Source organism: Triticum aestivum, chromosome 2A (assembly GCF_018294505.1).
Source record: "Triticum aestivum cultivar Chinese Spring chromosome 2A, IWGSC CS RefSeq v2.1, whole genome shotgun sequence".
Taxonomy (NCBI): domain Eukaryota; kingdom Viridiplantae; phylum Streptophyta; class Magnoliopsida; order Poales; family Poaceae; genus Triticum; species Triticum aestivum.
Genome location: NC_057797.1, coordinates 721087421 through 721104137, shown reverse-complemented (window position 1 = coordinate 721104137; position 16717 = coordinate 721087421). Strand labels below are relative to the sequence as shown.

Sequence of the window (16717 nt, the reverse complement as noted above, 5' to 3'; positions counted from 1 at the left end):
TCGAGCCAGAAGAAGTTTTTTACCCCTCCTGTGGAGGGCTGGAAGGTGCAACAAATTCATCAAGGTCAATCCCGTCGGCGATCCGAGTGGCAGCTGCAAGGAAAGTTTCCATAAAGGATCTGAAGTCGTGCTTCTTGGTATTGGCCACCCGAAGGGCCGCCAGCTTCTCTTCTCGCGCATCTTTGCAGTGGACTCGGGCCAGACACAGAGCGACATCTGCACCACACCGAGCCGAGGACTTCTTCCACTCCTGCACTCGACCAGGGATCGTGTTCAAGCGGGCCATCAGCGACTCAAGGTCATTCTGAAGTGTCTCCTCAGGCCAGAGCGTCGAGTCGATGCGAGATGTGGCGGCCTTCAGCCTTGCGAGATAGTCCACGACAGCTGCAACACGAGACTCCAGTCAGAAAACATCCATGGCAACTTCGTCGTTCACCGGAGAATTGACGGGGTCAAGGTTTGGCTCCAGTCGGCTGGTTTCTTCTTCAAAGTTTAGACAAAATTCTGCAAGGGTGATCACTAAGTCAAGGAGATAGTCGAATGGAAAAAGCCACAATTGGAAATATTTGCCAAACATGGAGGTCTACCTTCAAGCATAAGGAACAACTTCTTGGCAAGGCCACTCAGGAAGGCCTCCAGTTCAGTTTTCTTCTCAATCAATTTGCTGACTTGGTCGGTCAGGGCAGCTTTGTCAGTTTTCAGTCGACTGACCTCCTTGTTGGCAATCCCAAGAGCAGCTTTCAGATTGGTATTGTCTTGTTCGAGCTTGGTGACTGAAGCTAACTTCTCGTCAGCAAGCTTGATCTTCTCAGCTAGCTCAAGGTCTTTCTTCTGCTGGGCCTCCCTTACCTTACCTGCAAGTTACAGCAAGATCAGATGCTGAAACAAGCAAGGGGAAAAGCAGTCGTCAGGGTCTCACCAAACATACCTTCGGTCTCCTCCTTTGCCTTTGACAGCTTCTCCTGAACTAGCTTCAAGCTCAGCTCGACTTGAGTATGCTTGTGTTCCAGCTCTGAGTAGCGAGCCACAAGATCACAAGAGTTCTGCGAAGAACCAATCGACTAAATGTCAAATATAATTCACTTCCAAGTGAAAAAGGGAAAAACACACGTTTCTAAGACTACAGCCGAATACAAGCATTCGACCGTAGTCTCGGGGACTACACCCAGTGGGTGCACTCAGCGTGCCCCCACTAATCCTGTTGAAGACAAAGTCGACCAGTCGACCTCAAAAAAAAAAGAGATGCATTCTCTAAGACTGTGATCAACTGCAAGCAGTCGACCACAGTCTCGGGGACTACACCCAGTGGGTGCACTCAGCGTGCCCCCATCGGTTTGTGAAATCCAGTCGACATAGTCGACTGAAAGAAAAATTGACGTCATAAAGCCTAAAGCCGACTGCCAGCAGTCGACCTTAGCCTTGGGGACTACACCCAGTGGGTGCACTCAGCGTGCCCCCACCGGTTTGTGAAGTCCAGTCGACCAGTCGACTGACAGAAAGATTGACATCATAAAGCCTAAGGCCGACTGCCAGCAGTCGACCTTAGCCTTGGGGACTACACCCAGCGGGTGCACTCAGCGTGCCCCCGCTAACACGGAGTTTATTCGACACACCCAGTGGGTGACTAATATAAATTCCGGAAAAGAAAAGTTTTTGGTAGCATATCCAACAGAACAAACAGCGGTCGACTGACCTGGACATTGCTTTGAAGGGCAGAACTGGCGTCATAAGCTGCCTGGCTCGCGTCCCGGATGGTCTTCAGCTGCTCCATCATGAGTCCCGCCTGGCGTATTGCCTCCTTCGCTGCGCCAGCTTGGTCCTCTGGGACGTGGTGCGTCGTAAAGAGGGAGGGCTGCTGAGCACTCGTCAGTGGATTTGCGAAGGACACCGTGTGTCGAGTGGTGTTCCCTTCCTCCACAGTCAGAATCTCAGGCGCCGTCACATCCTGAGGTACCTTACTGGCGGACGCTTTCCGACCCCTCCTGCGTGTCAGTGGTTCTTCATCCTCGTCGTCGTCAGGGAGATTGATAACAGTGTTGGGTGGAGCTGCGGAGAAGGATCAGGATCAGAGATTGCGAGTCAGTCGACTAAGAACGGTGTTAAGAACTCAGTACCTGGATTCGAAGTTGCTGCATCCTCCATCTCGTGGTCATCAGCCCGGGCCGAGGTCTCAGAAGTAGCAGCACTGCAACTCCAAAGGATCAGTCGACTAACTTCAGCGTCGACCAGAGATAAAGTTCACACAGAATAAGAAAATATGAGCAGCACGGTTACCCTGATATGGTAGGGATGGACACCTTCATCTTCGGCAAGAGTTTGATCGGCTTCGACGAGGCCGCCCTGGGCTGCTTCGGCGCCTTTTCAGTCGGCGCTGGAGAGGTGGTCCTAGGGCGCTTGGTCGACTGCGTCGCAACCCCCTTGCCACGTTCAGTCGAAGGGTCGTGGACGAGCTTCGACCGCCTTTCCAAGCGCGGTGGCACGACCTCCTCCTCCTCCTCTTCCTCGTCCTCGACGTTGTCTTCATCGCCGACATCATCATCATCGTCGTCATCGTCCTCTGCGACATCCGAGTCCCATTCCTCCTCTTCCTGGCTCTCGCCTCCGCTCGCCTCGCCCTCCTCAGTCGAAGCTTGTGCCCAATGGGGCATCGAGTACAGCTCGGTGAGGGCCTAACAAATGCCCAGACAAGAATCAGTCGACCAGTCGGCAGGATTAACAGAAATGAATACGACGAGGGCGCAGTGGAGAGCAGAGCAAGTGTACCTTGTTCGAGTCGCTGTTGTGGTCGAGTGGAGGAACCCTTCTGGCTCCGCGCGGGTTGTCCTTGTTTCCGGTGACGGCCGCCATCCATCTTTCCAGAGTGACATCGTCGACTGCTTCTGGATGGACTCTGGTCTCGTCTTCGGTCCCACAGTACAACCACATGCAGTGGCTCCGGAACTGGAGAGGCTGGATGCGACGCCTGAGGAAAACCTCCAAGAGGTCCATGCCTGTCACTCCCTCCCGAACCAACTGCACCACGCGCTCCATCAACATCTTCACGTCGGCTCTCTCCTCCGGAATCAGCTTCAGAGGGGAAGGCTTGCTCACTCGGTCCATGGTGAACGGAGGGAGTCCACTCGACTGCCCTGGCGTCGACTGGACCTGGCAGTAGAACCAAGTCGACTGCCAGCCTCTAACGGACTCGGGAAAGGTCATGGGCGGGAAGGTGCTCTTATTCCTCACCTGAATCCCCAGGCCCCCGCACATTTGGACGACTCGGGTTCTCTCATCACCGGGGCTCGCCTTCTTCACGGTCTGAGATCGACACGTGAATATATGTTTGAACAAACCCCAGTGCGGTCGACAGCCCAAGAAACCCTCACACATGGACACGAACGCAGCAAAATAGGCAATGGAGTTTGGGGTAAAGTGGTGGAGCTGCGCTCCGAAGAAGTTCAAAAAGCCACGAAAGAAAACACTCGGCGGCAAGGAAAACCCGCGATCAACATGGGTGGCCAAAAGCACACACTCACCCTCTTCTGGCTGGGGCTGCCACTCCTTCCCCGGAAGCCTCGCAGCTCCGTGGGGGATCAAGCCCTCGTTGGCCATGTCGAGGAGGTCTTTCTCCGTGATGGTCGACTGGATCCAGTCTCCTTGGACCCAGCCCTTCGGCAGGCGGGATCTGGACGAGGACCCTCCGCGGCTGGTAGATCTTCCTTTCGCCTTCTCCGATGCCGACGCCTTCTTTGCGCGCTCCAGCGCCGCCGTCTTCTCCTTGGCCATGGTCGCCGGCGAGATGCGCAAAGGGAAGTGGTGCGGGGGCGAGAACGAGCACGCTGAGCAGGGAGGAAGGAAGCAGAAGAATGCTAAGGCGCAGCACAGAAATCCTCGCCGGGCACATTTATAAGGTCCCTTCCGAGTGGATGACAGGTGGGCCCGGGCGATCTAATCATATCTGGAACAGTTATGCAGGCGGGATACGTGGCGAAAAAGGCGGCGCGGAGATCGAGGCGTCCATGCCAAGTCCCATCCGAACGCCGCGGTCCGCCCCGCTTCGCGCGCGCCCCAAAATTTCGCATCCCGCGGAATCCGCGAGCAACAAATCAGTCTGTCAGGCGCGGTGTTTCCGGCGATCCGTCGCTCGGAGATCGTCGAAGCCTGAAAGATCACTCGACGCAAAAACAGAATGGATCAAGTCGACTGAAGGCAAGTTGTTTCCTGTCGACAAAGGGATTCTTTGGTCCAGAACAGCGCACAACCGGAGCACAAAGATTAATCAGAAACGACATCAACTCCTTCTTCACTCGAAGCCTCAATCCATTCGGGGGCTAATGATGGGGTTATGTACCTAGGGTAGGGTCATGGACCTGATCCAAATAACTTACCCCAAGACATCCTTAGAAGAGGTCGCCTTCCAGTCGACCAATGAGGACTCACTCGACTGGCCTGAAGGACTCGACCACGAAGACTCACTCGACCACCAGGAGGTCAAGAGGCACTCTGCACTGCAACGGCCTGTAATCAAGTAGTCTTTATGATAGTAAAGGCACTTTATGTGGGGCGTTACCAGTAACGCCCCAGACTTAACTCACCTTAAACCCTCTCCTACGTGGGCTGGCTGGGGTCCTGGCGCACTCTATATAAGCCACCCCCTCCACAGGCAGAGGGGTTCGGCACCTTGTAATTCATACATTCATAATCCACTCGACCGCCTCCGGGCTCCGAGACGTAGGGCTGTTACTTCTTCCGAGAAGGGCCTGAACTCGTACATCCTTTGTGCTTACAACCTCTCCATAGCTAGGACCTTGCCTCTCCATACCTACCCCCCACTCTACTGTCAGGCTTAGAACCACGACAGCCGCACCCTAGCCCCTGGCGCCTCCCTCTCCCTCCTGTGACACTCCTCCCTCTCCCTGAGCTTGGTGAAGCCCTGCCGAGATCACCGTTGCTTCCACCACCACGCCGTCGTGCTGCTGGATCTTCATCAACCTCTCCTTCCCCCTTGCTGGATCAAGTTGGAGGAGACGTCTTCCCAACCGTACGTGTGTTGAACGCAGAGATGTCGTCCTTTCGGCGCTAGGTCATCGGTGATTTGTATCACGACGAGTATGACTCCATCAACCCCGTTCTCTTGAACGCTTCCGCGCGCGATCTACAAGGGTATGTAGATGCACTCCCCTCTCCCTCGTTGCTGGATGACTCCATAGATTGATCTTGGTGATGCGTAGAAAATTTTAAAATTCTGCTACGTTCCCCAACACTCCCTACTATGGCTAGTCGAAGGTTGATACCCCTCAAAGAGTTAACCCCCTAGTGGCTCTGATGCAAGAAGAAAAAGCAATTAGTACCATCGTTGTGGCTCCGTAGGCTGCCAAAGTTCATCGAGCTCAATCGGCAGATGCCGAAGAGATGGAGCGAAGTGGAGTAGGGAATTGGGAGCGGGTGGGGGAGAGAAGGGTCGTCAGTAGTTAGATCTCGAATGGATTGGGATTAGGAAGAGAAGAGAATATTTTATTTTGAGGTGGAGAGAGAAGGATGGTCGGGGTGAATAAATAAAGAGCGATTGTTAGGAGTTGGGCCGCGGCGACGTGTGGGAGTTGGGTTGGGACCTGAATCAGTTTTAACCATAAAATCAGCTTTGTATTGTAGTTAGTAAAAACAGTTCTGATTTTGGGCCAGATCCATGAATTCACAGAAACGGTTTCAATTCTTTCAACCACCCAAGTAACAAGAGGGAGCTCCTATACGGCGCTGCAGGCGCCGGTTGTGCGTCTTGGTGCCCACGTGGCCCACTCGTGGTCGCTTGATCGCTTCCACCCGCGGCAACAACTTGATGCATTGATTTAGGCAATGACGGTGGGAAGTGATCGAAAGAAGTGGGGAGAGGAAGAGGGGCTGCGGTGTGCCGACATCGTGTGTTGTGGCGGCAGAGGCAAGGAGGGAGGCGCCGATGTGGAGGCGGCTGAGCAGGAGGAGGAAATCTTTTGTTTAGTAGTTGGCTCGAATTCTCAAAATTGAGAGGCGGCCAACACGCCTCCCAAAATATTTTAGCACCTAACGCTTTTGAAAGTTAGGCTCAGTTAATGTTTTGAGAAGTTAAGCCCTTTTGTTAGAGATGTATAATCCCCGCCATACCAATCCGTGCGCCCCAAATAATAATAAAAGAAAAAAAATCCCTACGAAGGGGCAAGCCACCGGAAGTCTTCTTCTACTCGCGAGCTCAAACAAGGTCACGGTAAACAATAACACCGTCAAATATTGAAAAAATGTACAAAAAAATCTGAACTTTTTCTTGACAAAGTTTGACAAATGTTCTATGTGCTTGCAAAGTTTCATGATGAATTCACATCCGTGAAAGTCGCGGCAAAAAGAAAAAGAGACAAAATCAGCATCGATTTTGCTCTTTTTGGCATGTCTTCCACGAATGCGATTCCACGTCTAAACTTTGTAAGGACATAGAACATTTGACAAAATTTACCACAAAAAATATTCAGATTTTTTTTAAAAAAAATTCAATGTTTTTTTGGTACTCCGGCCTTCCGGGTGCAAATGTGCTCGCGAGCAGTACGTTCGCGTCCGCAGGCCGCTCGCTTCTTCCCGTCTTCATTCCCCTCTTCTCGTCGCCTGGACTTCCACGCTCTGTTTCGAAACTACTTATTTTGCTGCTCCCCCCAGTTATATACTCCACCAACCAGCCTCTTCTCCATCTCAAAAACCCCAACGCCGGCAACGCCGCTCCAAAACCCCAATCTCTCGGCCGGCGGCGACCGCGCCTCCGTCCTCCGCGGGCGCTTCCTCGCGCATCGGCTTCGTCTCCCTGGGCGGTTGGCGTAGGAGGTGCGTGCGCGCTTGTTTTGCAGAATGGGGTTTTTGCCTTGTTTTACTTTTCTGCGGATTCTGACGCCCTCTCTTGGTTCAGAGTTTGTCGGCGCTCCGCCGCTGGGTAACCTCGAGACGAGGCCTGGCTGTCCAGATCCCCGTCCCCGCTTCGAATCCCTCGCGCTGGTTAATTTTTGTACTGAAGACTGAAGAGGTTTGCGTGTGCTGTCTCTGTGGCGATGCGGAATGCGGGGGGTTTTCTTGATGATTTTTTCTCCGTTCCTTGGTTATGTGGTTCGCCGTCTTGTGGTGATGATAATACGACTGGATCCTCTGCTTTTGATTATAATCGAAATGTTGCAACTTCTGGATGGTATTGTTAGTGCACAATTATTAACACCTCTAATCGTGATAGGAGATTCAGTAAACGGATACACTAGTTCACACAAAATGCTCCCAAGTTCAGGGGCATACCGCATACATTTAGCGCTAAAGGCACAAAACGTATGTTGATCTGCATCAGATTATTCGCTTTGCCATGTCTGTTGCATGTTAGGAACTGGATTTGCGTGCATGCTGCATTGGGTGTTAAGTGTTAACAAGTCAGTATATATCCGGTGCAGTCCGAGCTTTTGATGCGCTGCATCTCATTAAGGAAACTGTGCAGATGACCTGTAAATTTTCAGAGAAGTTCCAGTTGGTACACTAAATCTGTCATATCACAAAATTTCAATTCTAAACGGAAAAAAAGAGCGGTTCCGTTCAACATTTTCAGAGAAAAGTATCCTGCTCTGAGAAGCAATATACTAATCTCGCTGCTGGCCCTTGCAGCCAAAATTTCATTCAGTCAGCAGTTACACAGCTTTCCGTAATGTATCAATAATATCGTTATCTGCATGGTATGTCTTCGTAATGTGTCTGGTGCTAGGCTGCTAGCTTAACTTTTTTCTGTGTATTTATGCTTTTTATCAGTTGGTTCTTCGAGTTGTCACTTTCTGTATGATGTGCTATATTGATTTCTTCCATTGTATGCAGGATGGCATCTTCAAAGGTTTGCAAGGAAAGATTTGATGCTGCTGTCACATATCTGGGTGCTATTGGAATTCAGAGAGAAACTGTTTCACCAGTGTTGACGAATCTACTAGACTTGTATGATCACAACTGGGAATTTATAGAAGCTGATCACTTTCGGGTTCTAACCGATGCCATATTCGACGAGCCAGATCCCAAAGTACAATCTACTTTGTTTTGATCATTTAGCCAGAATGTAATATATTGAGAGGCAACATTTCTCTTATAACTCCTTACTCTACCACTTTTGGTACAGGAAGAACAGCAAAGGCAAGCTAACAAGAGGATGAATCCTGATTCGGATCACTGTAAAAAGAAGCTTAAGATAAAACATCATTCTCGAAAACCTACATCCAAGGTGCGTGTCAATGAGAAGACAGAGTTGACTGAAGGTCCACTGCAGCAAGAAGCAGGCAAGCTGTGCCCTCAAACTGTTTGTGCCACTGGGAACACATTGCAGTTGTCTTTTTCGCGGGTGCCTATTGAAGAAATAAACATGGAAAACGATGTTCTCAAGGATACATTGACAGATGAAGATAGTTCAGCTTTATCACTCCAAGGTCAAGAGCTTCCTACTTTCGAGACCCCACTGGCAGTTATGTGCCCACTAGTTCAAGATTCCAGCCATCAGAGAGGTAATTTCTGTTTTAGCAAATATGCCTCACACTTTCTATTGATTTATTTGCAGAGCAAAAACATTTCATTTGCATTTCTGTTATACATATGCAAAATAAATATTGTTATCTCGTTGCCCTGAGTTTGATAGTCTTCTTATGCTTTCCAAATATAGGCTGTTTGCGGAATGCAAAACTTTCACTATTAGTAATTGTCATGGTTCCCAATTTTTCATCCTAAAAAAGATTAGTAAATACGCCATTAATTTATTTCATAATATAGTTTGTAGTGTGATAGAAATTAGCGGTCATAAAATTTATAACTCATGGACTTAAAAGTGGCACTCTCTCTCATCATCATGATGTTGTGGGAAATTTGGTGGTTACACAATGACTGTTTGATGTTGTGATTCTGAGGTTCCAGGAGTCGATCAAGTTCACCTTTGATGAAGCAGAGCTGTGGCAGGTGGTTGCTGGAGCCGAGGCACTTTGACAGTGCACTCCAGGCCCCCTGGCTGTTTTTAGCTTAGATCTTGCCTTGGTTTTATTGCTTTTTAGTTTGATCTTTGTTTTAGTCCTTTTGTAGGGTTAGTTTCATAATAAACATCCTGCTTTACCATTCCCTTTTCTTTGTTTTTGGGCTCTGTTTTTACTTGCAACATTTCAGTGCACTCGTTAACATCCAAATGTGACACACATCCTGTTGTGTTTTAAAAAAAAACTAAAACGTCAGTTATGACTTCTTGGGAATACATTATATAAGTTTCATGAATGGAAGAAACTCTTGTTAATTTCAGTGCTATTTTCTCACTGCATCACTAGTCTTGGTGTGCACTGTTTACCAGTTTGTGTACTACCTTTGGCTTGTGTGCAAGCCTATAAGCCTACCTTTGGCATACTGACATAGGAGCTGTACTGTTGTGAATTTTGAATTTATAAAAACAATGTCATAACTCTTTTAGTGATACCAATATGTTTACTGCAATTGCTCCAGAGGTGTCCGGTTTTTCCTTCAAAGATTGCATCATCTTGTTGTGGCTGCCCTATTAATATTGTTTTCGTTGCCTTGTTAACCTAGGATCTTAATCTCGAATAACTCCTAATTACTTGGAATTTCTGTATTTTTTTTCTTTCAAAATCCTCCAGCATACAAGGACGCGCACAACCAGTGCATTGAATTGGACTATACATATAGTGGACCAAGAGAAAGTGGAATGCTACAAATAGTTCCTGCCATGGACTTTTTATCTAAGCCTTCAGTGCCAAACCAAGCTGGTTCCTCGTGTATGCCACCTAGCAATAGCATGATCCATGGTGGTATTTGCCCCTCTAGTGCTACTGCTGGAGAACAGTGCAGTTCCAGTAATATGCTGGTTATTGCCAAGCCCAAGGGACCAGCTCATGATGTCAATGACATAACAAAAGGTGAAGAACATGTGAGTATTCCCATAATCAATGAAGGTGGCAATGGGATTCTTCCTGCTCCCTTTCACTACATACCACGCAATATCACATTCCAGAAGGCATATGTCAATCTTTCGCTTGCTAGAATAGGAGATGACAATTGCTGCTCAGACTGCTTTGGAGATTGTCTAGTGGAACCACTTCCTTGTGCATGCGCAGCAGAAACAGGAGGCGACTTTGCTTATACAAGAGACGGCCTGCTTAAGGAAGAATTTCTCAATTCTTGTCTCTCCGTGCTTCCAAAATTCTACTGCAAAATTTGTTCAAGGGAACGAGTGAAGATCGTAAATTCTGAGTCACCAAACGCCAAGGTGAATCCTTGTAAAGGGCACCCTATAAGGAAATTTATCAAGGAATGTTGGAATAAATGTGGATGTGCCAGAAATTGTGGAAATCGTGTGGTGCAGCGGGGTATTAGTCGGCATCTACAAGTAAGTCGTTTGTACCCATTTAAGCTCTTGGTATGGCCCTATTGCACCAAAGATAAAGCTTTTATTAATCAGTGTCAGTTGGCAAATGTTCCCTCCTTGCCAAATTAAAGTGCACATAAGTTTTGTGTGAAGTCAAACTTTGTAGATTTCGACCAAGTTTATAGAAAAAATATATGAGCACCTACAATAGAAAATGTATACCATATGAAAATATATTTCATGATGAATCTAATGGCATTGATTTTGTATTGTAGAGGTTGATAATTTTTTCTATGCAGTTGGTTAAAGTTTACAAAGTTTGACTTAGGACAAACTTATATGCATTATAATTTGGCAAGGAGGGAGTATTACTGAACTAACTGAATTCCATAGGTAATTGGCAGCTCCATATCCATACATAAAAAGTAGAATTCTGTTTATTATAGAGATCTAATGCATATAATTAAAGCGGTTTGAAGTATGCATGATTAGTCAGCACCTTCCAGGCAAGCTGTATGGATCCTTCTATCTTTCCTTTGATTAATGTGGCAATGTTGAACCTGTTTCTTTCTATTTCAACTTCAATTAATACGGCAATAGTGACTGAATGTAGGATCCAATTTTGCCTTAGATTAATGTGGAAATGTTGAGCATCCTGTGTATACTCATGTCCTCATCACATCAAACTGCACATCATGCATGTTTTTCTTATATTCATTCGTAATGTGTGTCGTTTCAGGTTTTCTTAACCCCTGGAGAAAAAGGATGGGGACTGCGGGCTGCTGAGGAACTTCCTCGGGGTGCATTTATTTGTGAGTATGTTGGTGAAATATTGACGAACAATGAGCTGTATGAGCGAAACAATCAAATGGTGTCGAACGGTAAGCATACCTACCCTACGTTGCTTGATGCTGACTGGGTCACTGAAGATGTTCTGGAGGACGACCATGCTCTCTGTCTGGATGGCACCTTTTATGGGAACGTGGCAAGGTTCATAAACCATAGGTAAGTAATATTCCTTTATGATTACCACCACCAACAGCACCGTCACAAAAAAGAGTCATAAAAATCGCAAACAAATTTGACTAAAATGTAACTGATGAATGGCTACATTTGAGCTGAAAGTTCAACCTTGGTTCTATGTACTTTTACAAGTTAACACTATCTTTATTTGCGCATGTGTGTGATTTAGTAGTGAATATGCTTTGTATTATTCCTTATCTGAATACTTTGATTACGATGTGCATTGTGCAAGTGATGCTACTCTAGTTTGAAGCTATCTAATAGCACTTCGTAACACAAGATTTGAACACAGAGGTAGAGAGAAACCAAAAAAAAGGTGCTTCCATAGTATGCTGAACCAATAATTTGAATTTCGACTGATTGACTTGGAATGTTTTATTCTTGAGAATTTTTTGACTTGGTACATCATGGTATGGTGCAGGTGTTCTGATGCCAATCTTATTGTTATACCTGTTGAGATTGAGACACCCGACCACCACTACTACCATGTACGTATGCAACTCCAGCTATTTACTGGCCTTTGTGTGTTAATCAAGTTTGAAACATATGAAGATTGATTATTTATTCTTTTGTTTCGTTCAGCCGGCGTTTTTCACCACAAGGCAAATAAAGCCATTTGAAGAACTTACATGGGTAGGTGGTATACTTCATGCAGTTAGCCAATTTACATTAATTTAAGCTCCATTGTGCCGCATCAGTCGTACACTAGTGAATCTAAGGACCAAGATATGGGCCAAACTGTTTCTAATATCCTGACTGAATTCTGTTCAATCTTCAATCTCATGTTTTAGACTTCTAGACCTTATGTTGAACTGTGTCTCTGCAAATCCAATAATAGTTTTGTCAAGCTACCGTTCCTTGTTTGTTTAGTGAAATCTTCTTGCCTAGATTATTGTCTACTTTTAAGTTATACGTCAAAATGCCTAATCTTCTTTCGTGCACACGTTGACCACAGGACTATGGACTTGACTTTGATGATGTCAACCACCCTGTCGAGGCATTCAAATGTTGTTGTGGAAGTGAGTTTTGCCAGGACAAAAGGAACATCTGAAGTAGGTGCCTGAACCTCTTTTTTTATGGTGCACTTAATAGTTACAGATGCTGATTTCTCAATATTCTCTACTACTTCCTCCATTTTGTTATAACAGTCGTCTTTGAGAGTCTCAGATTTTAAATAAATTTCCATTTAGGGAATCAAGTGTGTAGTGTTTCCCTACCCTTATTGGCCTACTATATTGCTTTGGTAGATGCTGCGTGATTTAATGATAGATATGCTGAGTGGCATGTCTCGTAATAGCGTATCTATGGTTATCTTTTTTTTTTGATTTAGTGTTTCTTTATCTATGCACATGGGGGCTAATGATAGATATGTGGATATACAGAGAGTATATGTGTAATCAACTTTAACAGAAGAAGTAGCATATGCCCTCTGCTCATTTGTATACCCCTCAATACAACGACAGTTCCTTGATCTTGAGCATTTTTGGTGAAAAAATACATTGGCTATGCCCATATGATGTCTCTATTATGGCTATCCCAATTTAAAGCAATCAAATCATCATGAAAATTCAGTAGATAGACAGAGGTGATTGAATTTGATCTTCAAACATATATATTATTTACCCTCCCCCGACATATTTTTTTAATAATGTCCAGAAACTTCTAAACTTGGTGAATGAAAAATTCCATCTGGTAAAGCAACAGAAAATTTTCATCTGGTAAAGGAAATTGAATGTTTCACCAAAATAGCTGTTTCATCTGATATTTCAAGTGGCGCTATTTACCATTGAAGTTACATCAGCTGACCACAAGTGTTGATATTCTCCTACAGGGTCTAAAGCTAGAGCCCTGGTGTAACTATGAGTACTGGTCACGAGATAAAGCCACCAAGGAGATTCGAGATAACATATCATCTGCAATGCTGTCTTCATGCTTTGTCACCTATGGATCTGGATTGCCTGTTTCAGTGTTGTCAGACAGAGCTTGCTTCCAAGCAGTGCATTTTGGTTGCCCGTTCTTAATTTCCTTTTGATTTGGAAATGTTTCTTGATTCCTTTCCTCAACGAGATATGTAGGAAGTTTAAGTATGGATCTTTTTCGGACTTCTAACTTGAAAAGTCTAGTGCATTTAATTAATAGGCCTTTGTTTGGTCTTCTACTATCGATTCCTAGTTTCCTGCCACCCAGAAGCTAAACCGCTAACAAACAAGCTGCGTCCCAAGCTGATTCTCCTACAATAGATTCGAAAAATGATATCCGGCGAACGCTCAATGTTGATGTTTTCCTAGTGAACATGCTGGTTGCCGTCTAGATAGATATGTCCTTTTTTATCGCATGAATGGTGGCGCAAGCCTTGTACCACGTCAGCTTTTCATACGCGCTACAGCAAAATGATAAACACCCTTCCCTTTTCCTCTTAAAAAATACAAGGGACATGCACGAGGTGGGGGTCTCAAACCCAAACCTTCTTGAGGAGTGGCTGCACGCTTAGAGGATCTCTAGCAGACCTCCTAAAAAGTCACGACCCGTAAAATAACCGTTAAATTACGTGTTGGCACGAAAAATTCTGCCCGACCAGACTCTGCAAATGCGTCTGACCCATAAATTTTTTTGCGGGACGCGGCATAATTCCAGTCCCAACCCGTGGAAACACGGGTTTCGCCCCTCGGCCCGTTCCCCACCCACCGCCGCCCCTCTACCCCTCGCCCCGCAGTCGGGCCGCTGCCTACGATTTTGGTCAAAGTAGTTGGTGGGATCACGCCGGAGGGCCGCCACACGCCCGAGGTTGCCCTCCGCCACTTCCTCCTGCGTCGGTGGGCCGGAAAGTTGCAGATCGGCGACTGTTCGACGCAGGCGGCCGGATTTGGCTTTTCCGGCCGACGGTCGCTGCGCCAAGCCATGGATTGGTCGCGGAGCACCCGCGCGGCCCCGGTAAAGCCCCATCGTCGCATGCAGGTACGGGTTCGTCTTGTAGTTGCCGCCGCTGGTTTGCCGGCAGGGATTCGGCCGGCCGGCCGCCGGGCTCGGCGCTCGCGCAGCGGCTGGCCGATGCCGCTCATACAGTGCGACGACTGCACGCGGACAGTGCTACGACTAACTTCTGGCACGCCGAAGCACCCCGGATAGGTGTTCTTCAAATGCGAAAACGATGGGGTATGTGTTGTTTTCATTCGGCTTTGTCACCGTATACTTTGGTTCAATTGCGATAGCTCATTTTGAACATCATCATGTGTGTAGGAAGATGGATGCTCATTTTAGTTTTGGGAATGAGAATACATTGATTTATTGATAGAAAGGAACTTAATAGATGTTCGTGCACTTCTTAGTAGAATTGAGGCTAATGATGCGGCTGCATGTGCAATTAGAGAAGAAAATAGAGGAGAAACAACGTCTACTTCTTTAGAACCAAAGAAAAAGAATGAAGAATGCAATCAAGAATCCGCAGATCAACAACGAATGCATGAAGAAAATATTGGTCCAACTAGTGGGAGCAGTTATATATGGAAGTTGGATATCTTCTAAAATGTATAATTATGGTTCTTGTTTTATTTGGTCTTACTATTCTAGCAAAGATTTGGTGAATTACTATGTATCCAATGCCATTGAAGAAAATAAAAAAGCAAAGAAATGTATTTTTATGTGTGAAATTGAATTGTAAATTTCAGATTTGCGGGCCGGCGGGAGCGGCGCCCGAGCAGACCCCGCAAAGCCGACCCGTAAAAGAGCACATTCCGCGAATATCTTTTTTACGGGTCCGTTTTGCGGGGTCTGACTCTGCGGCCGTCCGCGCTGCCCCGCAGAGCCATTTTTTCGCAAACTGTAAACGCATTTTGCAGGTCGACGTTATACAGGGTCTGCTAGAGATGCTCTTATCACCTCGATTGAAGCGGTTTTGTGAACACTTATGCTTAAACAACTTTATGTATTCGAAGATAAAATCTTTTTATTCGTTTTTCATTTTAAAAATTCCAAATGCCCCTTTTTCCATGAACAAACAAAAATCCCTATTTTTTGGATGGTTTTTTTTTCTAAACTTTCCATGTGCATTTTTTTATTATTGGTAGCATGGCAATTTCTTTTGGTTTAAACCATGACATTTTTTGCCTTTCAACAGATGGCATTTTTTAGGTATTTTTGTAATGCCCCCATTGCAAGCTTTGGGATTTTTTGTCATTTACACATGGCAATTTTGGTTTTGGTTTTTTACTTTCTCACATGGAAATTTTATTATCAAGAGTATGACATTTTAATAATTAATAACATGGCATTTGTATTATTATTTAAGATGGTAGCATTTGTAGTTAAGCGCATGGCATTTTTTATTATTTATAACATGACATTTTTTATTATTAATTACATGGGATTTCTATTATTAATAGGATGGAAGTTTTTATTATTAATAGTATGGTATTTTTTATTATTAATAACACGGAATTTTTATCATTAAGAGGATGACCATTTTATTACTAACATGATGGTAGTTTTATTACTTGGGAGCATGAGACTTTATTATTAAGAGGATGGAATTTTAATTATTAAGAGGGTTGAATTTTGGTTTTTCATAAAAACGAAATTGTGTTTGGGCCATGGCAAATTTATTGGACTTATGTAGCTAAAACATTTTTATAAAGTAAACCATGGTATTATATATATATATATATATATATATATATATATATAATAGGGGCGTGGCAGTTGTAATTTATGTTTTTTCTCTTTTGTCTTTTCTTGCATCCGTTTTTTATTTTTATTTTTGTTAATGTCATTTTTGTTGAAAAAGTATACTATTTTGGTCCTACCCCACTTTTTTCCACGATGTCTGGCTGGATCCTTCGCTCCTCCCGCAACCCCCAACAGATGAAAGGGTTGACTGGTCATTCGGCCCACTAGAGAACGAATAAAGGGCCCTAATATTGGGTGAATCGCCTAACATTGGGGTCCTAGATTATATGAAATGATCGCGAATCAACCTGTGGTTGAGTTGGTTAGGTGGACAGTGGTATCCCCAACCCATCAGGGTTCAAATCCTGGTGCTCGCATTATTTCTGGATTTATTTCAGGATTCTCGGCGATGCGCTTTCAGTGGGAGGAGACGTTCCCGTCGACGACGAGGCGCCTACGGTGACTTCGTAAATCTCAAGATGATATGCCGGCTCAGTCTCTCGGAGGTGCTCATATGGGTAGGGTGTGCGTGTATACGTTCATAGGGGTGAGGGTATGCGCGTGTATATGAGCGCTTGTGTCTGTACTGATGCTAAAAAAAAGATTATATGAAATGACCTACTAGCAAGCCAGAGATATAAGCAGTGAATTAATCGATTTCTGAGCTTTTGC

General features: G+C 45.5%; 1 protein-coding gene across 1 annotated transcript; it reads left to right on the top strand.

The window, feature by feature from the left end:
- The first annotated feature begins 6645 nt into the window (after positions 1 to 6645).
- On the top strand, positions 6646 to 13517 carry LOC123186203 (histone-lysine N-methyltransferase SUVR4). The gene is made up of 10 exons (XM_044597987.1): positions 6646 to 6819; positions 6902 to 7015; positions 7837 to 8032; positions 8129 to 8507; positions 9633 to 10381; positions 11100 to 11365; positions 11805 to 11871; positions 11966 to 12016; positions 12339 to 12435; positions 13215 to 13517. The coding sequence occupies exons 3-9, from the start codon at positions 7838 to 7840 to the stop codon at positions 12432 to 12434; spliced, it is 1803 nt and encodes a 600-aa protein (XP_044453922.1). The 5' UTR covers positions 6646 to 6819; positions 6902 to 7015; position 7837; the 3' UTR covers position 12435; positions 13215 to 13517.
- The last annotated feature ends 3200 nt before the right edge of the window (positions 13518 to 16717 follow it).

What these genes read in the sequence shown, in the direction of transcription:
- LOC123186203 (XM_044597987.1), top strand. Translation starts at nt 7,838, where the DNA reads ATGGCATCTTCAAAGGTTTGCAAGGAAAGATTTGATGCTGCTGTCACA. An exon ending in TCGACGAGCCAGATCCCAAA is followed by an intron (nt 8,033 to 8,128) that starts GTACAATCTACT and finishes CTTTTGGTACAG; the next exon opens with GAAGAACAGCAAAGGCAAGC. An exon ending in AGATTCCAGCCATCAGAGAG is followed by an intron (nt 8,508 to 9,632) that starts GTAATTTCTGTT and finishes AAAATCCTCCAG; the next exon opens with CATACAAGGACGCGCACAAC.